At 37.6% G+C, this 27,324-nt stretch overlaps 1 protein-coding gene across 2 annotated transcripts in view; it reads right to left on the minus strand.

Moving 5' to 3' along the window:
* Positions 1–728: 728 nt before the first annotated feature.
* The window catches only part of LOC129722498 (heterogeneous nuclear ribonucleoprotein K homolog), a 39,847-nt gene continuing 13,251 nt past the window's right edge, over positions 729–27,324 (minus strand). The window contains exons 1-10 of one of the 2 annotated variants that reach the window (XM_055675959.1): positions 24,713–24,733; positions 22,459–22,601; positions 22,284–22,340; positions 21,200–21,243; positions 20,099–20,171; positions 19,075–19,173; positions 2,573–2,973; positions 2,256–2,502; positions 2,025–2,194; positions 729–1,593 (exon numbers count right to left, since the gene is read on the minus strand). In XM_055675959.1, coding sequence (XP_055531934.1) covers positions 1,539–1,593; positions 2,025–2,194; positions 2,256–2,502; positions 2,573–2,973; positions 19,075–19,173; positions 20,099–20,171; positions 21,200–21,243; positions 22,284–22,340; positions 22,459–22,593 — 1,281 coding nt within the window. In that variant the 5' untranslated portion in view covers positions 22,594–22,601; positions 24,713–24,733 and the 3' untranslated portion in view covers positions 729–1,538. Of the gene's footprint in view, positions 1,594–2,024; positions 2,195–2,255; positions 2,503–2,572; positions 2,974–19,074; positions 19,174–20,098; positions 20,172–21,199; positions 21,244–22,283; positions 22,341–22,458; positions 22,602–24,712; positions 24,734–27,324 lie in introns of those variants that run through there. The other variant, XM_055675958.1, reaches the window with a different exon arrangement.

Genomic DNA, 27,324 nt, shown 5'->3' on the forward strand with positions numbered 1-27,324 from the left:
AGCGCATGAACCATGAGCTACAAGCGCTGCTTGGAGAGAACCCCATTGCACACCTGGCGAAAGACAACAGGTTGCGGTGGGCCGGTCACATCGTAAGAATGCCGGACGACAACCCTGTGAAATCACTTCTCTTCAGCAACCCTACCGGCACAAGAAATTAAAGGGCGCAGCGTGCATGATGGCTCGACCAGATCGAAAGAGACTTGCGAGTGATGAGACGTCTGGGGAACGGGTGAAACACAGCCCAAAACTAAGTAAAATGGCGACTTCTTGATACATCACGAGTTATTACAGCTCTCGTCTGACTGGTAAGGTGAGTAAGAGAGCAAGGGTTGAGAATCGATTCTGGGTGCAGAACTAGTTCTTAGCCAATGAATGACGACATCTCAATTTGTGTTGATTTTGATGCTCTGATAAGTAACATGGAATGTAGATATATTGAATACAATCAGTCTCTGGGAAATTCTAGGGGGGGCTAAACACTTTCTAGGGGGGGCTTCAGCCCCCCCGTAGTTGCGCCCATGATGTTAGGGGATTGATTTCGGTATGCATGACATAACACAACATGAAAGCATTAACGTGTCGATTTTTTATACTGTACGTTCACATCAAATTGTATTAGTCGCCGTTTACTAGATACGATCCACGGATTTCCTTCAAATACGCCAGAATGCCGAGAAGAATTGGTCCTCGCAACGGAAGTTTTATCGAACGTGGAAAAACTCAAATCTGTCTTATTATACTTTATTGAACTCAAAAAACATAACTTAAAGATATACTTGAGACTGTACTCATCTCAATACCGCAACTACTTTTTCAAACTTGATAGTTCATTGCCTATTGATTGTAGAAATGAAAAAGAAAAACGCATTCGAATATCGAACTAGCTTTCAAATTTCATTCGTTTTGGTGCTGGTTGGTTTCTTGGTAAATACTTTATTCAATAGGTTGAAGAATAATGTTTTGTTACGTTTTGTACTGGACAATTGGACAACACTACAAGACATAACTTTTCGTTTTGTTTCCGGGAAATACGAAAAATGTATGTAAAATATACATATGAAGAGTGACTGGCCATTTGGAGTCTATTACAGGCATCCATTAAGAGCTACGATTTCTCTGGAACATAGATTGAATATTCATATAAAAGTTGTTTCATTCTATAGTCTCATCAGTATATGCACTGTAAATATTAAAAAAAAATAGATTCCATAATGCCAAATATACAAAAGTAATCCGAACGATAAAATGTTTGAGAATTGTTTCCGCGATAATGCTCAGTTAGTTTGGAATACCTAGTTGAAAAAAAGTTATTTTATGACTGCTATTGCTACGGTTTGAAATGTGACAAAATAAACTAAATGACATTTGACGTAAAATAGAGTTATTCTACAGTTACAGTTACATTTTTTTCTTCTCATTATGCTTTGTAGCCGTTGGCTTCTTGTTGGTTAAATGTTCGCATGCGCCAAACATATTCATCTAGAAGAGCTGAAGCTTCTGTTTGTATGGTGCAAGATGCGCTGATTTAAATGCATTTAGTTTCGATTGAATCCACCTCCGCCTCCGCCACCAGCCAGATTTTCACGTACACTGAAAAAAAAAAACAAAGTTACTTTACTCTAGGCAGGAGTAGCAAGCAGATAAATATTATATATTATTTCATAACTCTTCATGTCGATGCATATTTATCTTATGATACCTGCAGAAGCAGCAAGCTTTGTAGAAAGACTTGAGATTTATTGTTATTATCTTAAGCCAAACAACAAAATCACTAGTCTTCCATACAAAATATTGCAATATTTGTTAATTAGCACAGCGTAGTATGTGTGGGGTGGCTCTTTCAATTGTTTGGTGTTAGAATAACATAACTCTTTCTATATATGTACACGAAGTATGACATGGTGTTTACGAAGCATGACAAATACCATACGTGAAATGTTCCGTGTTTATTATCATTATGTATCCCTCTTATTATTATCAATTTAGCTGTTTTGCAAACAATCAAAATTGATTTTTCTTACCTTTGCTGTAACATATACTGGGCTGCTTGAATCTCCTTCGGTGTTCCAGTAATGGTGATGATACGGTCCGTCGAGCCTGGCAAGGCCTCGTCAATCTGAATAAAAGCATTCGACTCGTTTCGAATGCGTCGAATACGACCGCCGCCTTTGCCGATAATTGCACCGGCCAACTGAAGAAAAACACGAAATCAGTTATTTCCCGAATCATAAATATGTCACCCATCTACTAACATCTTTGGGAATGGTAACTTGAGTAGAGGTTTTGTTGTCCATGTTGCCGTTGTTTCCACCAAACCCACCCATGTTTCCATTGGCTAAACTGCTCATATTTCCCAATCCTCCTAAATTTCCGCCTCCTCCTCCAAGATTCATTCCGCCCAAACTGCCCATTCCTAAGCCATTACCTCCACCAAAATTGCCACCGCCCATTTGATTACCATTTACGTTTTGCGCCCATGGATTGATAAACTCGCGATCTCTTCGGAAATAATAAAAAATAGATTTAAAAAAAAATCTACACTTTCATAACAAACTGAGTAAAAACTCACCTCATGCCACCTCCACCACCGCGATTCCCTCCACGATCGTTTCCTCGATCGTAGCCACGACCCCCACCACCGCCGCCGCCGCCACCACCACCACGTCGATCATCGAAACGGTCTCGCCGATCGAATCCTCCGTCACCTCCTCCTCCTCGACCATTACGAAAACCGCTTCCACCTCCGCCACCACCTCCGACTCCATAGCCACCGTATTCATCAGCATACATATCGTCATAGTTATGTGGATCGTAGTTGTGGACTGGCCCTTTGATCGGGGTTCCCTTGATTAAATTGATTATTTCATTCAAAGCTCGCAGGCATTGTTCTTCGCTGCCTACAGCCTGAGCGATACGGTCTGTGCTTTGTGGAGCGATGTTAGAAAAAATCTTCAAGCGGCAGCCGATGTCCTGAGGATAGACATATAAACATTTCATGCATTAGTAAATCGTGATAATACTATGCAAAATAAAAAAAGCCTTTTTTTTAAGTGATTCTTAAACGCTTACTTTTCGCCATAACGAAAAAATAAATATAACACTTTTATCAAATTCTCACGAAGCGTTTTGGTTTTTAATTCGAAACACAGTCAGGTTTTTTTTACGCGGGTTACTTTTTGCAATAATTTGAAAACAGTACAAGATGTTGACCTCATTGCAATCACGTTTTCCGTTTTAGGAAACAAATAATATCACAAATATATATCAGTTTTTGAAAAAATTCACAAGTTTTGGTGTAAAAACTGAAATTTTATCATACTGCTTTTTGACCTTTGGACTGACTTATATCATACTCAGTTAAAGTTCAACGTTTTGGGAAGATTTTCTACGATGTTTTTTCGACTCAATTTAGTTTTTATTACGCGGTTCTTTACAAATTTGGAACGTATCCCCCGTGTACGAAAAACCTAACTGTATAATTAATGCTGTCGAGGCTTAAGTTTACTGATTTAGGCACAAAACATAATTTATAATTATAAATTGAACAAAACCTAACAGTTGAAAAACAGTGGAAGTCAGGTAAGACTCTTAAGCTATTACCGGCGGTATGATTTTGGGCAAATTTAAACGCAACGTTTATGCCTGCGTAAAAGCGAGGTTAATGTAGTAAGCACGCATCGAAGAACGCGCGCAATTTAAAATCTATATGCCTTGTTGACATGCTTTACGTTCTCTTCCCCCAAATCCAATTCTTGCTCCAAGAACCGCTTCTATGTTTTTTTTTTCATTTTTTATGTTTCATCCACCTTTAACGTTAGGACAAAACATAGACAGTCGAAAAAGGAATTTGAGTAACTTAGAAGATGCAGGCTGCTACCCTCCTTTCCGTCAATTAATGGACTATACAGCAGATGAAACGTATTCTGAGCAAGACAAGGTGAAAAAAGACGAAGGTACGACAAAGAGGCGTAAAGGTGGATGAACGAGCATATGTTTCAGTTTAGTTCAACGTTTATTGCTTCTCGCTTTGAACAATTTACGTACATGTGAGTTAGCCACGGTGAAATGGTTTAGCAGCATGCACATGTCCTTACACATTTACACAAGCTCGTGCATCCTGTTCGATAAGTGTATGTAGCATACTATGGTACGAGTAAACTCATAATATGTCTGCCCCTGCAGAAGCGAAGAACGTGAACAAAAAATAATAATTATCAAAAGCAGTCAGTTACCGCGACAAACACCAAAAAACGGTAATAAGAAAAGGAGAATTTCTTTACATTGTACGGCACACGATCGTACCGGAAGACAAAGAAAAATAACACGTTTCGTAACTGATGAGGAAAGGACAGCTGACGATTTTTTAATGTGCATTTCAAATGGTGTGAGAGCGGGATAGAATACAGCAGTTTTCAATGCTAAACTCGTATTTCGGGAATGCAGTGAAGTTTTTACCTCAATGGAAGAAACAATACTTATTGTTTTCAATTTGAAGTAGAACAAATAAGAAAAAAAAAACAAAAATTTGATAATGTTAGCCAGTTTTCGAACATCAATCACTAAAATTCGTTAAAAGTTTATAAAGATACAAAATGATGTTAAGATAAATCTCGGTTCTATTTATTTTTTGTGCATTCTGAGTGTTTGACTAACTATGATATTCTTTTCAAATTATTTAAAGGTTAATTCAAAAACTGGTTATAAAAAATACATTTCAACAAAAAATTTATTTGATAAAAAACATTAGTTAGAATTGATATGATGTACTTTTAAGAACTGTGCAAAATTGGCCGAGGCTATAATCTATTTTACATTAAAAACTTAACTAACATTAACATTTAAAAATATTTCTTGCAATCGAAAACTAACATATATTCGAAAACTGAGTTATAGTATGAAATATATATGTTGCTGTAAAGCTGCCACATACTTTAGACTAAAGCAACATCCAAATTTGGATACGTGAAATCGTAGGGCAATATGGTAGGTATTTACCATTTTAATCTATGTGCCAGCTGCAGCTACAGGTTTATGACTAGGCTCGAAAAAGGTCTGAGTTAAACAGGGATGAACATATTCCATTATTTATTCTTAATTTTGTTTTTTGCCAAGGTAACTTAGTAAATTAATATAGAAATGTACCTTTTTTACGTGAAACCAGATATTACAAACTTTCTCCTATTAAACGGAAAATTCGATTTTTCTTTGTCCTGAAATCTCATCGTACAGGAACATTCACTCATCCAATCGATTATCGAATAAAGCTCAGTAGTTTTGTCTCGACGGAAACTTTTATACTTTATTTTCATACTGGACATGTTATTGATACACACGGATTACACTTTAGTTTAAAACTAGGAGAGTTTCCAAAATGAGTAATGCTACTGAAATTTTTTATTATAGTTTCAGCTCCAATGGACAATGTCGAAAAAATCCTGATAAAATTACCACTATGTAACAAGGAGAAAGGATGACCGAAAACTGAACAAGTAAAAAGATGTACAGTATATTGCAGGCTAGCGCGCATGCTCAAATCCAGTTCTCTCTCTGTTTCCCGCACCAGTTCTCTTACATTGTCGCCCTATAGCTCCTTTTCACCGTGTTTTCTTACTACAGAGGCCGATAGAGGGAATGAAACTACATACATATTCAATTTCCTGTCTCCTTAAACATTGCTACAGACAAGAGAGTTCTGCGAGACCTCCTATACCGCCATGTGAATAAATTCGAGTCCTTCTACATCATTTTTGGATAAAAATCATCATCCTTGCCATCCAGCAGCGTCATCGTCGCGAACAATGCGATGATGGAACAGATGCAACTGGCGATGTGCCGGGTGTCGGCTTTCGAATACATTGAATTCTTTTTTTCACATCTGTTTTACAGAGGTATGACTAATAATATCTGAGGCTATGACATGTTTTAGTATATGGTGAAAAGTAGAAATAAAAATTTAAAGCAGCAACAGGCAGTTTTTTTTTTGAGCAAAAACTCCCGTTTCAACAAGCCGGATTGTTTTAAATTTGTTTTTCAACAATGTTTCACTCGAATTCGAATTCGTTTCTGGAACGTAATTACACCAGAATCACACCTTTCCTGTACCGTTTACACCCGACCGAAAACAAGTGTAGTTGGGAATACCAACACAGCTATAAATGTTCATATAAAAAATGACAGCTGTCCACAGTAATGTCGGAATTGTTTTTGTCGCGGTATTACACCATTATGCAGCTGAAAAATTACTAATTCTCGGATTTCGGCTGAAATATAGCTTAATAAGATGTTACACAACAAAATTATCTGTTATTTGGGAACCCTATGCAAAAAAAAAAAAAACAAAAGAAAAAAGTCAAGCATGTACCTAAGCTTTGCTTTGCTACACTGTTTCTTCAGTTAAAAAACAAACATCGCGCCGGCCTCGACGTCTGCAGGAAATGGAATCATCACTGATTAATCCATTGCAGTTTTTTCATGAGAATAGACACCTTGCTCTGCCACAAATGATGATTTTATCAACAGTATAATAAAAATTTATCGATTTTGATATGTTAATTTTAATTGCTTTCGCATAGAGCTAATAGCTTCTGTTTTGAAGGGAAATTTCAAACCGACTCACAGTGGTCGAAGGCCGGAAAAAACCTCGATTTTTTATGTCAATATTTTTGAAGTTTTGCATTTCTTCGAAGATTCTTAAACTGTAAACGACCTTTTCCTAAAGTTTTATGACAATCGGTTGAGGTATCGATATTTGATCGCACTTTGAACGTTGCTATATCAGGCAATTTCAATGATTTTCATGTTTGAAATCACAATTTTAGCTTAACTTCAACCACCTGTAACTCCTTCAGTTTTGATCCGATTTTGATTCAACGAGTTTCATTTTGAAGGGAAATTTTCAAGACTTACCAAAAATACAACTAATTTCTCAATCGAGGTAAAACATATTGCAGGGATGCCAAAAGCCATGTATTTCTAATTTCATTACTACCGTACAATCTTGTGAAACAATTCGGAACGATCGGATAGCCAGATTTTTGGGTCCCGTTTTGCACGTCGTTGCTCATAGGGAGATATTTTGAAAAAAAAAAAAAAAAAAAAAAAAAACTGGAGACGTATGATGGTCAGTTGTAAAATACACTATGGTCGCTTTTTACGCAGTTTTTTTACGCGGATTCCGGAATTTACGCGGTTTTTTTACGCGGATTCCGGAATTTACGCGGTTTTTTCACGCGGGTTCCGGAATTTACGCGGATTTTTTTTTTGCCCGGATTTCGGTTTCCCTTCACTCGGAATGCAAAATTAACGATGGTTTTTTTTACGCGGATTCCGGAATTTACGCGGTTTTTTCACGCGGGTTCCGGAATTTACGCGGATTTTTTTTTGCCCGGATTTCGGTTTCCCTTCACTCGGAATGCAAAATTAACGATGGTTTTTTTTACGCGGATTCCGGAATTTACGCGGTTTTTTATTACGCGGTTTTTTTTAACGCGGCACGTATCCCCCGCGTAAAAAGCGACTTTAGTGTATTCAGTTTCGTATATTCAAACAAAACGATTGACTGGGAAGTATCCATGAAGTTTTTTCCAGTAGTCTCGAGATTTTTATATAATCTTGAGTAGTCTCAAGATTTTTATATAAACTTGAACTTGGACACTGACTACTGAATAAATAATGAGCTAATCGTTGTAATCAAGAATGGCAACGATTTTTGTCATCATTTGTTGATAATTTAACCGCACTCTAGATAAACTATCTAAATGATAAATGGTGTATCTCAAGGAAGTATCGTGGGTCCAATCTTATAGGTATAATATTTGACTTCTGATCTTCCTAAATTATCACCAAAATTTAAGAAATCTTCGTTTTGTGTCGATACAAACATTCGCATAGAGGGAACAAGCCTCCGTGTTATATGCATTCGACTGTGGAAAAACCTAGATATTGTTTTTCAATATCTTATCGTTTCATGTTATTTGAATAACATTTACCGTAGTATTTTTTCCAGAGCCGACAATTTGTGATGCATAGAATTCCGCGGTCTAAGTATTTTGTGCTGTTTAATTATGCAGTCAGGTGTTTTACACGGTTTTTTTTAATTACGGCAGCTTCTTTACGCGGATTTTTGAATTAACGCGGTTTTTTTAACGGATTTTAGAATTACCGCGATTTTTTACGCGATACCGCCGCGCTAATTCAATTTTTTTCACCGATTTTCGAATTACCGCGGGTTGGGACTCAAAAAAGTCTATGTGTTTGTTAAGTAAAAGACTTAGTCAAAAAAAAAAAAACCTTTCGCCCTCAGAAAGATTGAAAATAACCGTCAGAGGACAATTTTAAATACTGGTCTCAGAGCGTCTCGTGTTTTTCTAAAACCTTTCCTGGTGGTTCACTTTACGCGGATTTTTGGTTTGATGCGGTTTTTTACGCAGTTTTTTTTTTCAATAACGCGTTTTTAACGCGGATTTTCGAATCAACGCGGTTTTTTACCAGGTACGTATCCTCCACGTAAAAAAACTGACTGTAAAAAGTATGCGGATTGGACGGATACGGATTCTTCTTGGAACATTTTTCAAACGACGTGTTAATCGAATCATATTACTACTTCAACGTTAGTTGTACCAAACATAACTGAAACACTCGATCAATGCGGTCACCTTTTCTGTAATAACTCCAAAAACAAAAAAGGAGCAACAGCTGGTGGATACCCAACGATCGACATTGTGGTTTATATAATTGCACTTTTCCTGTTCTTCAGCAGTTATTTGTAATTACGTTAGTACCGATACAATTAAATACAAGCGGAATAACGGCATGTTATGAATATAAAGTACACAGATGTCACAACAGACAACAGGCTGCATAACATAGTTCTCGGCTGAGTGCATTTCTGTTAACACGCTATCGGTGAACCTTTTTTATTGGTAACATTTTCTCATTGCAACAAATGATTTCTTAGCCTTTTAGGAAATAATAGATACTTCTTCCTAGTGAGAAATCACGTATCTCATATGATTGAATTTATTTATGGGGCGTGACGGGTGTAATTCTCAGGATACTTTTTTTATTACTTTATTAGGGTGGCTTTCAGCCACAGGCTGGTTCGCCACCACTTTCTCAGGATACATTACTTTAAATAAACTTATCGATTATTAAATTAACGCACCCGACGATGCTCAAAATTGAAAGGTAGTCTCGAATCAATTATTATACAGTCAGGTTTTTCAATTACTCAAAACCGGTACAAGATCACGCTTTCCGTTTTAGGATACAAGTAATCATATATCAGTTTTTAAAAAAATCACTATTTTTGGTGTAAAAACTGAAAATTTATAACATTGTATTTTTGCCTTTATAATGACCACTCTCAGATTCAGTCAATGTTGAAACGTTTTGAGATGGTTTTTTACGTCATTTTTTTAACTCAATTTAGTCTTTTTACGCAGTTCTATACAAATTTGGAACGTATCCCCAGCGTAAAAAAACTCTGACTGTATTCCACGGCAAATTCAGCCATCTTGGATTTCAAAATGACATCTGAAGTCGATTCTCGACCTGTGCGCTAGAGATGTTCGGGTTTGATATTTTCCAAACCCGACTTTTTTTTGTTTGTCCGTTATGGATCAGAGCAGATTTATCGAACAGTATTTAAGATTTTTCCTACGAATAACTAAGATGATTCCTACGAATAACCGCGTGAATTCCGAAATCCGCGTAAAAAAAACATCGTTAATTTTGCATTCCGAGTGAAGGGAAACCGATATCCGGGCAAAAAAAATACCGCGTAAATTCTGGAATCCGCGTAAAAAAACGCGTAAATTCCGGAATCCGCGTAAAAAACCCGCGTAAAAAGCCTTAGTGTATATGATAGCTGGGATGTTGGATACAAAAAAAAGTACTAAGCAGAGGGAGGGAGCGTCTCGCGCTAAACACAATTATAAATAATTAAATAAATAATTTAAACGGTTGATATTGATATATTCTAGTAGCTAATTATCAATATTCTACGAGCATTACAAGGCGCTCGCCTCTTGGTCGAAACAGACTGTTCGTTTTATCGAACAGTGCTCGCATACGTTTTCAGTAGGGTGCCTTGAAAATCAACTTTAACCGCTTTGAGCGAAATCCGGTTGAGCTGAAATTTTACATGGGAACTTATTTCAAGCAGACAGAACTGTTGAGCCACTAATGCAAACCTGTGTCGTGAAAATCGCGTTGGAGAAAAATCAGGTTCTAGATCGGATCCATATGTTAAATTACGAACCCGAATTTTTTTCGGCCAAACCCGAACTCGGCCCAAACCCGAAAACCAGACATTTTCAGGGATCGATTTTGACGTAGAATTACGTCTTACGGCAACATATACAGGGGACCAATTTCAATACAGGGATTCAATTTCAAAAACCAAAAACATCGAGAGTGTCACGAAAACTGTCAAATTTCAAACGTTTCAAACTCAGTCAGTTTCCAACTGATTTCCTCATGTTTGCAGCAATCGATTGAAAAGTCACCTAAGCACCCGTCCAAATGCAGAAAGTTATAATCGCCTTGTCGAAACGCAAATGTCGACCTCTGATTGGTGCTTCTTTCCCTAACAAGGTCGACCGAATATACCTAATTGACTAGGAATGCGCGCTTTGTGTTTTATGAATAATTCATTCCATGACTGAACCGATTCTACACGGACGTTCAATCGAAGCCAATCGAATATGGGGAAAAGTTTGACCATTGAATTTCAAAATACCGCAGCTTTCAAAAGTTTTGCATTCTCGGAAAAAGTCCTTATGCAAATTTATATAATTGCACTTTTCCTGTTCTTCAGCAGTTATTTGTAATTACGTTAGTACCGATGCAATTAAATACTAGCGGAATAACGGCATGTTATAAATATAAAGTACACAGATGTCACAACAGACAACAGGCTGCATAACATAAAAAGTCCTTATGCAAAATTTAAGCACAATCTGGTTTCGTTAATTTTTCTTTTTTTACGTTATTTCCCTTGAATAACTTCAAACGAATTTGATATTTTCTCAGGAACCACCCGTGTTTCAACCTCAAATATCAATATTCGAATGAAGACAAATGTTTATGAACAAATTTGTGAGTTTGAGCTGAATGTACCACAACCCTTCTAAGAGACTATGTAAAAAGTATGAAATTCAAACAAAAAAGTAACCATTTTTAGCCGCTTGTCATCGACTAAGATGCAAATATATGCAGCTGGAACCTTTGACAAATTATTTTTAGGTCCTAAATCTTTCGTTTGGTGGTAATTTGGTGACAGTATCTCGCGCGGAGCACATTTAAAAGTTTACATGAATTTAAGTATGAGTGGTGCTCTCTGACTTTGTCACAACGTTCCCTTTTACGACTAATTATGATTACAGTTTAGCACATACCTATCAAAACAACACCGCATTAGCGAGAAAAGCCTGTTTTCTGAAGGCTCATGATGGAAATAAACTGATAAAGCAATTGAATTTGTTCTACAGCGGATATGACCACAGTGTAAAAAAACACGTCTGTTCAAATTGATTTTGCAAGTGTCAAACACCTACCTTATCTCGTGCTCAAAAGTAGACTGTTCATAGAATAGGCCAACAAAAACAGCTTTTCTGCATTCTCGGGTTTATAACCGATCCATTAAATCAATAATAACCAGAAAGCAAAAAAAAACTTTTTTTCTATTTTTGGCTTATGGGCGAACCACTGTGCATTGCTTCAAGAACGTGTTGGTGGCCCTGAGAAGGGCCGGTTGTAATTTATACTTGTTCTCGTGCTGGATGGCAGCAGAAAACAGAAATGCAGCACTTACGATATTGCGTCTTAAAACAAAACGGTTATAGTTGGACATCACAGCAGAATTTCGACCTTCATACTCATGTCTACCATCGGTAATATCAAACACGCAACAATCTGCTTCCATGCGACACGGGGACGGGAACATTTTTTCCTCTTTTCAGCCGCGCAACACGACACAATACATGTTATTTTGTTGCCTTTATGAGAGCTCTATCGGTCCGGCTCGACAGAATTTCCAAAAGAAATCATTTTTGTATATCCGTGTTACGAAACTGAGAAAAACTGTAGGAACTGGAAATAAGGGCGGGGCTTATCAAAAGATTGCTCTAAACCAGAATGAATGAGATGTTTTTTTCGTACATTAGTATCACGACATACGAAATATAGAAAAAAATGTTCCCGTTCTCGTTTCGGATATAAGGATCGAAATTCTGCTGTGATGTCAAGCTATAACCAAGGATGGAAAAAATCGTATCGCATAACAATTATTCGGGTATCATTTCTGAACTTGCTATTCATAAGCTTTTAATCCCAGCAAACCATCGCTATTAAAAGTTACACATTCTCACGCAAGCAAGAGACAACTTATAGCAAAGAAATATATGGTAGCTTTCTTTGATGATTTAGTTGCAGTATTGCCTACTTTAAGGGGAGCGAGCAGCATATAGCGAGTGTTTCACGAAAGAATCGTGTACGATTGCACTCGAGCGATCGCAACGATTCTTTCAAATGTTGGTTGCGGCGTAATTCGGTTACTCCACGTCGTGCTTTCACCGTGATATACCGCTATGATTCTTAGTGATTTCAAATATCACATGCTAATGCACCATGCTTCCATTTCCGTAAGCATTGAAGATACCTATTTGCTTGTAAGCAAACAGTGAATTTTCTAAAACGGACTCTTTGAAATCGGATTTGTTTCGTATATTTCGCCGGTTATGCATAGTATCAACGAATCGTAATAAACATCACACTGCTGCGCAATTGCAGCAGCATCAAACCACAGTTGCAGTTTAATAATAATTATTCATTATGCTCTTCCCAATACATTTAGTAGTCTTGAAAAAGGCCGATTGCTGCAATTGCAATTTTCTTCAGTTATCGCATAAATGCTTCATGGTCAGATAGCGTGCGATATCCGCTCTGACATAATAAATTTTTCGAACGTAGTAGAATTGTATAACTGTAAATAATTAAGTCACACCTCTTTTTTCATTTATATCATTCCATTTATTGAAGACCAAACCCCCCCCCCCCCCCCCCTAAATGCGTTACGTAATTGGTGTACTACGCCTTATTACCATCATGACGAAAGACCTGGGCTGTAAACCGTACAAGAGACGCAAAGTTCACGATGTAACGCCGGCTACAACTGTAAGTTTTGATGTTTTGACCCTCGAAAATGGATATTCCAAATGAAAAATCAAAATTAAGATGACTAATGAACATTAAAATGATTAACGTGTGGTTTGGTGATTCAAATTTAAGTTTATGATCACCAATCCGTCCGCTATGAGGTAGGCGTGCGGAAGCAAACAGCGAGTAGGGCCAATATTCCATCCTTCTACGGCTGGAAAACACTGCATTTCGATGCAGATGTTTTTGGGCAGGCAATTAGATGGAAGCACGAAGGGGGTGAATCACTCCCGGGCGTGGACCATCTAAATTCGATACGTGCGTGCGACGTCACGATGCCTAGGTCTCGTCCGCCTAGAGAGGGTAGACCACCGACATACTGGTGGAGCGAAACGATAGCAGGCTTACGCAGTGCATGCCTCCGTGCAAGACGGAGGATGCAACGCGCGCGTACAGACGAGCAAAGACCGGAACGCGGTGCCGCATTCAGATCCGCTAAGGCAACGCTTAAGAGCGCAATCAGAGCCAGTAAACGAGCCTGTTTCGAACGACTCTGTGCCAGTGCCAATTCGAACCCGTGGGGTGACGCCTACAGGATCGTTATGACCAAGACTAGAGGTGCACTAGCCCCGGCTGAACAATCACCAGCGATGCTAGAAACGATCATTCAGGGCCTCTTCCCAAGCCACGAACCAAGTCCCTGGCCTCCGGCTGACGAGTCACCACCAACCGTGAGTGACGGCAGCCGTGCAGAGGCAGACGATGCGGTTAGGATGACAGAAGATGAATTGATCGAGATCGCAAACTCCCTGAAGATAGGCAAGGCACCGAGACCAGATGAAATCCCGAACTTGGCCATCAAGACGGCCATCAAAGAAGCCCCCGGGTTGTTCAAGGCGGTCATGCAGAAATGCCTTGACGACTGCCTCTTCCCGAACGTGTGGAAGCGCCAGAGGCTGGTGCTGTTGCCGAAGGTTGGGAAACCACCAGGTGACCCATCGGCATACAGACCAATCTGCCTGCTGGACACGGCAGGCAAGGTGCTTGAGAGGGTAATCCTCAATAGACTGGTGAAATATACAGGAAGTGAGAACGGTCTATCAAGCAACCAGTTCGGTTTTCGAAAAGGTAGGTCCACGGTGGATGCAATTCTCTCCGTCACCAGAACGGCTGAGGTTGCAATCCAACGCAAAAGGAGGGGCATTCGTTACTGCGCGATCGTCACGCTCGACGTGAAGAACGCGTTTAACAGTGCTAGCTGGGACTCCATAGCCTTAGCGCTACAGAGTCTCAGAGTGCCGACGCCGCTGTACAAGATTCTGGGTAACTACTTTCAGAATCGAGTGCTAGTGTATAACACAAACGAGGGTCAGAAAAGCGTCCCAGTTACCGCAGGTGTACCGCAAGGTTCCATCCTGGGTCCGGTACTGTGGAATGCCATGTATGACGGCGTGTTAAAACTAACACTCCCTCCGGGGTGGTGATCGTGGGCTTCGCCGACGACATAACTCTTGAGGTCTATCTTCGCCGACGACATAACTCTTGAGGCCGCGCTATCCGTACGCGTAGTGGAAAACTGGATGCACTCCAGGAAACTGGAGCTAGTGCACCATAAGACTGAAGTTAGTGTTGTAAATAACAGAAAGTCGGAGCAGGAGGCATCGATCAGTGCTGGTGCATGCACTATCGCCTCAAAACGCTTCCTGAAGCTTCTGGGGATTATGATCGACGACAAGCTCACGTTCGGGAGCCACGTCGATTATACCTGCAAGAAAGCTTCCATGGCTGTGGCGGCGCTATCTCGCATGATGGCAAACAGCTCGGCGATCCGTAGCAGCAGGCGCAAAGTCCTTGCTAGCGTGACTACGTCCATGCTCAGATATGGAGGACCAGTGTGGTCCAAGGTATTGAGTACCTCGTGCCATCGCGGCAAACTCGAGAGTACGTACAGGCTAATGTGCCTAAGGGTCGCGTGCGCATACCGAACAGTGTCGTATGAGGCGGTTTGCGTCTTGGCTGCCATGATGCTCATCAGCATCATCGTCAAAGAGGATGTAGAATGCTTCGACCAACGCGACACGAGGGGTATACGCAACACCATACGGTCATTTTCAATGGCCAGGTGGCAGCGGGAGTGGTCCAACACTACGAAAGGTAGATGGACACACCGACTCATTCCAAAGTTAGCATGCTGGATTAATAGGCGCCATGGGGAAGTAACCTTCCATCTCACACAGATCCTGTCAGGCCATGGCTGCTTTAGGCAGTACCTGCATAGGTTCGGGTATGCCGAGTCCCCTATGTGCCCCGCATGTACGGGTGCGGAAGAAAACGCGGAGCATTTGTTCTTCACATGTCCGCGTTTCGAGCGGATAAGGTACGAAATGCTGGCAATAAGTGGGACGGACACCACGCCAGAGAACATCGTGCGTGGGATGTGCAAGAATAGGGAAATCGGTCATCAAGGCCGCATCGCAGATCGTTAGTATTCTGCAGGGCACCAATCGACGGGAAACCATCGATGTGCCCCAGTTAGTTAACGGTTAACTAACTGGCCTGTATAGGCTGCTCTGCTACCCATAGAGGTAAGTACAAAAAGCACGACTGGCCCTCTCCCTGAAGTAATGCCTATCGGCGGTCCCGGAGAGACCAGCTCAAGGTTGCTCAGCATGGTTAAAAGCAGACACTGATCGCTGTCGGTTTTTAGGAACGCAAACTCTTGAGCAGAGACATTCGAGGCGCAAGCTGCATTCATTGGTAAAGTTCGTCTTAATGAAATCGATGCTCCGGGAATTCTCGAACACCTGGATATATACATATGCCCTCGAACGATCTCTCAGACTAAGGTCTCTGTTGAACCTGCCTCAATGCAATGCAGAATATGGTCAATTTGACCCAATACGCTTTATGTCGACTAGCTTTAACACAGTAGCAGATGCGTTTGATTTTAATATAACTGGTAACTAATTTTAATATAAGCTTTTAAAAATAGAATTCGCGTTAGGTAACCATTTTATGATTATTTATCAACATTGTTGTAGTGTTACTTTTTTCATTAGGACACACAATCTGTCAGATGAATTTTAATGAATTATAACAATTATAATAATTATCCTTAACTTGATTTTTCATTAGGGTGGTTCAAAACTCTAAGCACTTTGAGGCATCTCTATTTTTTTTTGGTGAACAAACACAATGTAGGGTAAGGAACGGTTTAAAAAACAGCGACTATTTTAATCAGTCGCAGAAAGCAGGCTCTTGAATTTTCAATAATATCGACAATTTCTATGACGTAAACGAAAACTCTGATCTTCTAGCTGTTTATAAGTGAAATACCGTTCATCACAAAAAAATCTTTCAATTAACATCAATCAAAAAATCAACTTTAACTGTTGCCATTCAAGCGCCTTTTGGAAAATCTCTTGAAAAAACGGCTTGAAATAGGTTCGGGATGATTGAAACAGTGTCCCTTGATTCGGTCCTCTAATATCAATTATTGTTCGAGTTTGCTAAATCAGTTTTATAATTTGAAAACAAATGATAGAGTGATAGAGAAAAAGATAGCGAACAAACTGATATACTTGTGCTTGTATTTCGATTTATACATTTTGAGCATAACAGCTTAAAATAGTTTCCTTCTACCTTACATGGTCGGTTTTGTTGGTTTTGTTGCACAGAGTACAAATTAGCGGTATATTAATACAAAATGCGAGGTTACGAAGGAAATGTTTACTATTTTAACAATGATATTTGAAAACTAATAAGTAATTATTTGGGGTTTTTGTCGCCGTATAATTTTATTTTCTTTGGATAGTTGAAATCTCCCAGCTGGTCTCGAGGTACGATACTGGCCTAACAAACCAGTCGTCGTATGTTCGAGTCCCGGCTCGGGAGAGACTGTTAGTATCAGTAGAATCGTAGCGCCTAGCCCCGCAATTGTCCTGTACACCTAGCAGTCGACTGCGAAGTCTATGTAGAACGGAAGGTCGAATTCCGATACGGAATGTAGCACCAAGGCTTTGCTTTTGGATGGTTGATATTTCTCGGTGTTCATCGAGAACACTTAAAAAAGTAAATACCAGTAATAAAAAATATCTTTTACTAGTGGATTTCTGGTTTCTGGTATACTAAAACTAGCAAAAGTTAGCGAATTTCTTAATTCCACTGTGTGCGGGTAAAACTCCCGAGGAATAATGAAACGTCATTGCCATTTAAGACGCAAGTAAGAAAAAGATGCCAGATAATTTAGAAAATCTATAACGAGCGTCTTAGCAGAGTGATTGAGATCAATCAAAGAAATAGTTATCGGTTTCCGTTATACTCTACTAAATTTTTTGGAAATAAATATTGAAATTCAGTCCGCAAATATATATTTCGACTGTGACGTACAGTCTTCCTCAGTGCTTATGTGGACTGGTCCACATAAGCACTGAGGAAGACTGTACGTCACAGTCGAAATATATATTTGCGGACTGAATTTCAATATTTATTTCCAAAAAATTTAGTAGAGTATAACGGAAACCGATAACTATTTCTTTGATTGATGCCAGATAATTGTTTACGAACTTAGCACGTGCGGTGGTGGGTTGAAGCTGACAAATTTTACAGTGCGGGTCAAAATCGAGCGAATAAAGAAGGGTTTTAACAGCAGTTAGTGCGCTTCCAGGTCAAAACGAGGTGCGCTGGTGGAATAAAGAAATTCGCTATAACAGTGCCAACTATCCGATTTGAAGGTGCCAGCAGTGCGAGACTGGGTCGAACCCAATCGGATAAAAATACGTTTCGGCAGCAAGTAGATTGACACTGATTCAAATTGAGGTTTGTACTGGGAAGAAAGAAATTCGATTTTCCTTACTTTTCTCCCATTTGCAAACTTGTATGAGTCGAATTATAAAGATTTCAGTGTGAAAAAGCTATGTAAAATGGTTACAAATATATCTAAAGTCAAAAAGGTTTGTTTGTTTGGTGTTGTAGTAGTTGTAGATAATAATTTCGTCTTTCTAAAAATAAATACCTTTAAAAAAAATTTTTTTTTTAAAAGTAAGTTAAAAAAATAATTAATTAGGGTATCGGCTCTATTATTGTAAGGTTTTACCTATTATCGTCCGTCGGATTAATGAAGTCATAGAGGACTAATATTTTGCAGAGAGGTACTCTGCATTATAAAGAACCATCATGCAAGAAATTAACGATCTTGGGCATCATTTACCCCCTGATGATAATAGGTAAAACCTGACGATAATAGAGCCGATACCCTATCTAAAAGCTCATTTTTTAAAAACTATTTTTTTATAAAAACACAAAAGATTAGCTAAACATTAATGGGTATCCGATAAGGAAGAAATGAGAAACGAATTAGTTAAAATTTTCCAAGAAAAAAAATAAAAAAGGGTAACTCGGATGTTTAGTTTGATTGGTTTAACGTCTTCAGCAAAGTTGTAGACAGAAATTTTGTCGGGCAATTTATATTTTAAATTGACAGCTCATTTACCATTTTCCATAAAATTTGAATTCATTTATCATTACTCAAAAGTATTAAAATAAAAGCTATTTTTTCGATTGATTAAACGATATTATTGACCACCAACGAAACGGACTTTTTTGGGCAATCAGGTGGGCTTGCAAAACTCCGTAAAAGCACATCAAAATTTCAGATTAATATAAGGTTTTTTTTTTCAAGTTATCTCATACAACACCGTGTTGTTTGGTACAGACTACGCAGCCAACTGTCAGTGTATAGGACAATAGCAGAGTTAGTGCTTCGATTCTACCCGACACACCCTCTGACAGTCCCTCTCCCCTTCTCCCAACCGGAGTTTGAACAAGTGTGATACATTCAAAGTTAGACAAGTTTGTGAAAATAATCATAATAAAATCGCAATGATAGAATAGAATCAGAAAAAAAACACTTACATCTTTGAGTTCCTTGATTTTAGTACCACCGCGACCAATGACGCAACCAGCAAGGCTTTGATGAACTAACACTCTAAGTTCGTATTCGTTGTCTCCAGCCTGTAAAAATCGTTTATTGTATCACAATTAATATAAAAGGAAAAAAAATAAACCTAGAATAATTAAAAAGTCTGTTCTATCTCAAACAGGCCTATGAAAAGACGCCATTTTTCTATGACCGAAAAATAACAAGCAAAATATTGGAACCACAGTGGGTTCGAAATGGAAATGGAGCCACAAAAAAAATCACATACAACCCAGTGCAAAAGCATAGGCGCGTCTAAGGCCTGATCTCAAACTATTAAAAAGGTAGAAATATCATCACCATTGTTGTTTATAAAATTAAATTGTGGTTGGTTATTCGGAGTTTAGTAACAACATCGCAACTGCAATCAATAGTGACCCTTTCGTTATTCGAGAAAAACATAAAAAAAAACAATTGGATCACGCTACTGAAGGATGACAAACAATAATGCGTGAGTTAAAGTTACATGTGTAAGGATAATTATGATCTATATAGAATCACTGGCCGGACGAATGAAACATACTAATGTAAAAAACGAGTCACTCTTTCCGCACACAATAACCGTCCTAATATAAAGCGATTTCTCAGAATTCTGGACACTACTGTAGTTTGTCACACGCTAGACGAATCGTTTCATCGTGGAGTTAAAAAAATGACGGGAAACGAAAATAGAAGCCAGTATAACTACGAGCATGAGTGGAACGGAAAAGAAAGTGGGGAAGAAAGCACATGTGCACAGACATTCAGTCGCCATGCACTTTATGAAAATTTTAGCTTGTAATTACTAATCACGCGATATCAATAGGTGGAACTTTCTAACCATTTTACTGCTTCGTATTCAACTAGGTACAGAATGTGAGAAATTACGTATTGACTTTTTCTACTTAGTTACGATTCCGCGAGAAACCAGTAGGAAGCTTAGTTACTTTGTATGTATATACAACTGAAATGTGCATCTACCTTGTCCAAGTGTTTCATGACATCCTTAACCACCTTGGTGACTGTCTCCATGTCCCCGCCGATGGTGATGACACTGAAAATATATATCAATACTTTAATTAATTACGGTAAGGTAGCCAATGGTGTATTGCTACGTGACAATACATTTTACTGGGTTAAACATACACTTGATGGTTTCTACCTTTGAAAGAGAATTTATTTTTTCAGTTACAGGGGTTAGTGTATAAAAATTCAGTTAGCTCATTCGTTACAAAACGTAGCAGAAGAAAATATTAGATCCACAAAATCAACCAAAAAGGTGGGGTGTTTTGGCGAAGTTTTAAAAACTATTTGCTGGAAGACAATTCGTTCAACATGTCTGAGAAAAGGGAATGATTTTCTGCAGAGAAATTTCCTCAAAATCACGAAAGATTGAAGGATCGCGTTTTCATATGGCGTTTGTGTGAATGTATGATCATTTTACATTCCTTGAGACTAGTTTTAAAATTAACATGCTACATTTTGCCATCATATATTATGATAAAATAGTAACAAAGGGAATAATTACGGAAATATTTGAATCAAATTATTTCAGTACATTTATGTTGTGATTTTATCAGAAAAATTACTTGTGCAGATATCAGCCCTAGTATGTATTCTGCATTTTATGCACTATTTTACTTTGCTCAAAATGTTCAGTTTTAAAATTGCTTACAATACAAAATGACTTTTCAATTACGAGCACTAAAGGGATATTGTCCTGCTGCGTAAATACAAAGTTGTAAGGATGTATTATTTTTACAGCAAAATTCATTGCTTACAATGTTGAATGCGAATAAAGATGGTTTAAGGAGGACATTATTAACATGAAAACGGAAAAGGCTGAATTCTCACATACAAGTAGTATTTGAACAGGCACGACAAGGACACATGAAAAAGTTGTAGTCGGATATTCTTAGAGTATATGTGTTGAAATTGTAGAACCCCACCAGAAAGATGAGTTGAATATAATATACGGTACTACACTCTGAGTCACAGTTACGCTTGGGAAACTTAATTACTAAGAGATTTCAGAGCTGCTGGTAAAGTAAAGGATTAAAATAAAGAATAAAAGGTGTTTACCGTTCTGGGCCTGTACAATCGCCTACATTCACTTGGGCTTGGTACTGTAGATGGGATCGTTTAGAATCGACGTTTTGAGTGGTTCGGTAGCGTAGTTATTATTCAGGTAAAATACCGCGAGAGAATTGTGTTTGCCAAAGACGACGGTAAAGCCAATGTGAAGTTGATAGCCCGAGCATCAGAGTTATACACATTCACATGTGATGGTTCGGCCATGGTTTATGTGTTATATATATGTTATAGGATTGGAACACAGATTGTCGAGATTTACCAAAAGGATAGCAGATTTAGCATAAGTAATCATCATTATGAGATCGATCATTGGTTGGAATTTGACACAAGTTTAGTCAATTGGACAGTTCGCGTGAATCAGTTTTTTATATTCCAGATAACCAATTTGATGTGGGAGCAGTATTCCGGGTTCCAAGCGAAATTGATGCAAGAATCAAGAGGTACACCAAACCAGGAGATTGTAATTCGGGCAGCAGCATGAGATACAATATTAACCAAGAAGTCATTGTATTACCGATAGCAGGATCATCGCACAGAGTTTGGACCATACCCGCGATCAGTCAGCCGGAGAACACAGTTGGTTTTTGAGATTGATAGTAGCAACGGGTCAGTTCAAGTTTTATTGTTGGTTCGTGGTATAGATGAAGGTGAGTTGATTTTCAACATTTACAACCGAGACGGGGAAAAGAAGAAAAAATATATGTTAAGTTAAGATTCACTGAAGAAGGATGTATGACTTGTACGTAATTTTTTTAAATTTAATTTAATTTTTGAAGAAAATTATCCTACGAAAGAATTTTGTGGACTTAGTTACAACAACTCATTTCATAGATATCGGAGAAGACTGGAAACGTATCGTCACTTCGAAGTCGTATATATCTTTGACTATATAGACGAGGAATTAGAACAACATAATAATTACGACTTAACGAGAAACATAATTGCTTTAAGTATAAACTTAGATTATTGAAGTGTATACTAGAGCTGTTATGTGATTAAGTATTAATACAAGTCCTCTGAAGCGTATTAAATTAAATTTAAAAACAAAAAAATAATTTACGGGAAAGCATACCTCGGTCCGCAGCCTTTGGATGTTATGTCCACCTTTGCCAATAATAGCTCCAGCCATCTTAAATTAATTAGAAATTTCGTTACCAAAATAATTGATGCCAAGCAGCGGCAATACACCGCTTCTTTTAAACATAGAATAATCGAACATTTTCAAAACATTCAACAAAAAAACTTACCTTGCTGGGAATTAGCAAGCGAACCTCTTCCTCATCGTTGCGAGAACGTTTGTTCTGTGGTTTTTTATCAGAATTATCATTACTTTCATCATCGAGCTGGTCGTTGTCTTGGCTGTCATCGATATCCCGCTTCATAGTTTAATCTGGAACAAAAAAGTTTAATCATGTACAATTTGGGTAAATTGGATACCTGATTTTTTGTATGTTTTTATCAGCAGGACGCAGAAATCGGCTGACGACAATCTTATTTTCAAAGTACTTAATTTTACTGTTAAGGATAGCAAAACCGAAAATACTATTTATCTATAGGGTAAGGTGGCGCAAGATGGGTCACCTAAGCCAGATATCTCTATCAATATCTCGTAACTGAAGTAAGTTTCGGTCTACTTTTCAGATGATTATATTGATGTTATGTATGTTTTATAGAATAACGCTAAAACATAACAAAAATCGAGTGTTGGTTCGCTTTTACAGAATTTTTAGAAAAGGTTGTTTTTTTTTGCACTGTAAAAAAGGCGGGGCAAGATGGGTCATTTGGAGGGGTAAGATGGGTCACCCTCTCAAACAGCACAAAATTATGATCAAATCTCAATACATTTTTTACGGATAGTAAGAAAAATGCCTTCTCTTCATAGATAACAAAATATGAGGTCATCTCGTCCATGTTATACCGCTGAAGGTGTTAAATTTCTCTCGGCGATTATTTTCCGCAGAATTTTGAAGAATTTCTCTACTGTCGGGTTATTGAAGCAATGAAATTTTTTTCCGGAGTGACAAAACCATTTGCGTTGAATCTAGCCTTAAAACTGAAACGTGAACTATGAAAAATCAGCTGTCGATGCGAACTATACTGCCTCGTCTTTGGTGACCCATGCTGTCCCAATCTTTAATTTAGTTCACGTTTGTGATATTCATGATTCTTTTACATTTATTTATGATAAAAAGCATATTATTTAGTACATCATGAGCATAACTGCTGCTGCATTAAAGGTTTACTTCAAATTATATAGTGTACGACGAGAGAACACGTTTTTTCAAAAGTGTGAATCGCGTGAGAAACTAAGTGAAAAAATATTTTATTTATTAAAAACAAGCTATATGCAAATATGAACTATGAACACGTGATAGATAGTCGAAAATACGTTACGCATCATGTAAAACTAGTGTCATCACGAAAAAAAGTTATTTCACGCTCAAAAAAGGCACTGACTATACCTTTAAATGTTGTTTTCGAAATGCGAGAAGATTCACAGAATTTTGAATACCACAATGAAGAAAGCAGGGCGACTCGTCCATAGGTGCAACCTGTGCATTGCACACGGGGACGCCAGGCAAAAGATATATTCCAAAAGCAAATTTATGTTCATATTTGGTTGGTTTTTAGTTTTAATTTTGAATAGTAACATAGAGAATGACTTGCGTGATTACGCGGACATGATTGTAACTACTTCCCCAAACTTTGATTTTCAGAACTTGTAGTAGAACGCCCGTGGAAAAAAGTGAAGTCAAATTTCAAATCCAGAACTGCCAATTTGCATTTATCAAGATATATAACCTTTGTCGCCATATTTGAATAAGCGCTTTTGGAAAATCAATCGTGATCTGATATGAAAAATTAATAGCATTTAATGGCATCTTCATCAAAACCATACACAAAGATCGATCGCAAAATCAAATTGCACTTCGAATTGCGTTTCGAAATTGTATCAAATACCTCTAACATGAAAATAAAATTTTGAGTTTGAATGAATAAAATTTCAAAATATAGTAATGAGTTTGATCAGAGGCCGCAATCGGGAAAAGTTAATGGCAAATGCTTATGATATGGCCCAATAAACTATAAAGCACATTCTCACTTGATCAGATGAAATAAAACATTAATTTGTTTTTTTTTTTAAATTGTTCCAACAACACTTGGGAATACACAACTGAATTACAAAGAAGAATATATCACTGATATTTTGGTGACACGTCGTCCTATTTTATCAAAATCAAAACATGGAAAACTTACAAAGGTTATGATAAACTCACAATATGGGTCAATACTTAATGGAAAGATGCTGGTAGTTCGATCGCAAACAATTCTTTCTTGCTTGGGAATATAAAAAAAATGTCGATGAATCGTATCAAATGTCACTTCTTTCCTCATAGGATAATGTACACCTATGTCACGATTAGAGCTTTTGTAGCGTTGTTATTCTATTGCTGCATTACAATGCACTTCCAACTAGTAGTCATTATGAATTCTACTCACATCACAGATAGTTTGGCACGCAATATACCTTGCTATAGACATCCGTCTGGACACACCGGAAACGGGAAACTAACTGAAGGATCAATGAAATAGCCTTATTTATCGATAAATTCTGGTTTTAAGCGGAGACGTCAAATGGTGGGGTTAATGATTTACTATTTACCAAACATTTTTCAAACTATATGTATTGCACGCCTATTGGACCACGTACAGGTTGATCGAAACCAACAAGTAGCCTATGTACATACACCTACCCGAGTATCATATGGAAGATCCGAACTCAATATATACTTAAACGTAAAACTATATAGATCACTATTATGCAGTTTTTACCATAGAGAAATATTCTAAACTTATATCGTCAAAACATTTTGTTAATATTCAAATTTCAATTCGTCTAATTGGAGTATACTCGTTTTACATTGATTTTTGAACAGGTTCGTGATTGATCATTCTAGTTTACGCACTTTGTTCACAGTCCATAATTTGATATTTGAAATCAAATGGGTTTTACACCTCAAATAACGGATAATCGAAAAAGCAACATAAGATTTTGTAGATATCTTTTTGTTTTATTTCAACCGGCTAAATAAAGCGTGCGACTGATTGATCAAACCGTATTGTAAGTTAAAAGGAAAGAACAAACTAAATTGCATCTTCTAATCTCTTCAGAAGGTAATAACGAAAGGTACTTAACAAACATTTTGTCTTTATAAACATAGTTATTTTTCCGCAACAAACAACACTTTTTTAAAAATATTTTCCCGATACTTCAGCAACGCTTTACTGAAGATTTGGTGAAAATGTTTTTCGTGAAGTGTTTTTTGTTATGAAAAAAATAACTTCCAAGGGAAAAGTGAGCGGTCAATAGAACCCTCACGGTGAATGGGCACTGTACGGTACACGATTATAAGTAAGACCGTGTAAAATTCGTGGTTCAAAATTTAATGTGAGTACTTTGATTTATAGAAATGAAACCAGACCGGTACCTTTAAGCAAATCTACAAATCGATAAATCGCATTTTAGTGCTTTGTTATTGTTTGACCATCTTAGATTGACTTGAATTAGATTAGGACTCGGCGTAATTATTACATGTACATGAAAAAAATCAAACAAATTCTTATAATTATATAGATTCAATCAATTAAAAAACAATTCCTAATCGATCAAATGTACCTCAAATGTAAGTTTAAAAATATTCTGTTCTGCATCATTGCGAAAGGTGGAAAATGCGAATTGGCGATGTATGTAGTTACACTAGAGAGTGAAAATATACAAAAAGACAGAAAAATGATTGACTGCATACGGATGAATAAACAACAACCACAAACCATTTGCAATTTTTCTCTAGTCCCGCAGAAAGTTATTGATAATTTATTTACTAGAAATAATCGCCATCTGTTTAATATCGCCAGTCTAAATTTTTTACGGTACTTCTACGGCAATTACAGTTTCATCGTACAATACGAATACATCCTATATCATTCCTAACAAAAACTAGACGAAACACTAATATACAATCGTAATTATACTTTGCATAAGAGCCAACAGAAATCCTACAGAAATGTTCGATAATGATAGGTACATCATTGCAGTCAATATGATAGAAATCCATTTCATTTCCCGCAACTGATGAGTATGTGTAATAAAACATATCTTGAGCAATGTTTGACATTTCATCAATAAGTCCAACACAAATCGTTGCTAGGGAACATCCGTACATACTTCCGTTTATGTAATAAGCTACTGTCCACTTTTATCTGTCTGCGCCAAGCAGAGGGGAAGTGTACTCTGTATTTAATAATTCGTCGAAACTGGGCATGCACAAATACATAATTTAAAAGCACGTATAGTTCTTGTACTTGTGGAACTGATACAGACGACAGTGAACTGAGCTAGCAAGCATGTAACAATATTTAATTTAAAAATATCAATTTCACCAAGTCAGTGCAATATTTCTACCGTTTGAAAGACAATTTTAAAACCACTATTGAAAATCAAAGCAATTTTTGAATAACACAACACAACACGACAAACTGTAGGATGAACTCAATTCTAAAATAAATAGGGGTTAGTTTCAAAGAGAGATCAACTCATGTAATGCAAATTCCGAACTGACAATGAAAATCATTAAAAACAAGCTTTTTTCTTGAATTTTTATGCTTTCATATTTTTTAGTGGTTCACTGTGAATGGGGCATACCTACTTGTGGTTTCCAAAATAAATAAACAACAATAAACTCATTCCGAGATAAGCGTTTTAAACAGAAAACTTTTCATTCAACCTTGCTATCCCTATAGATAAGGAGCGTTATTACACTTGATACGAAAATTAACATCTCACAACACTGCCGCTCCAAGCATAGCTGTCCCATATTCTATGCAAACTTTATGGACGCTGGGACAGTTATGCTTGGAGCGGCAGAACAGGTGGTTGATATTCTTCAAAAATGCTGCATAGGATCTACCTATTGACACTCGAATTATCGTATTTTTGACGACGGGAATATGTGTGGTTTCATACCTTACCCATTATGGACCAACTGTTCATTTTCTCAAACAATTTTTTTTATAACTGAGGTGAGATGAACATATTCCGTTTTCTGTATAGT

Source organism: Wyeomyia smithii, chromosome 2, assembly GCF_029784165.1.
Source record: "Wyeomyia smithii strain HCP4-BCI-WySm-NY-G18 chromosome 2, ASM2978416v1, whole genome shotgun sequence".
In the NCBI taxonomy this organism is placed as follows: domain Eukaryota; kingdom Metazoa; phylum Arthropoda; class Insecta; order Diptera; family Culicidae; genus Wyeomyia; species Wyeomyia smithii.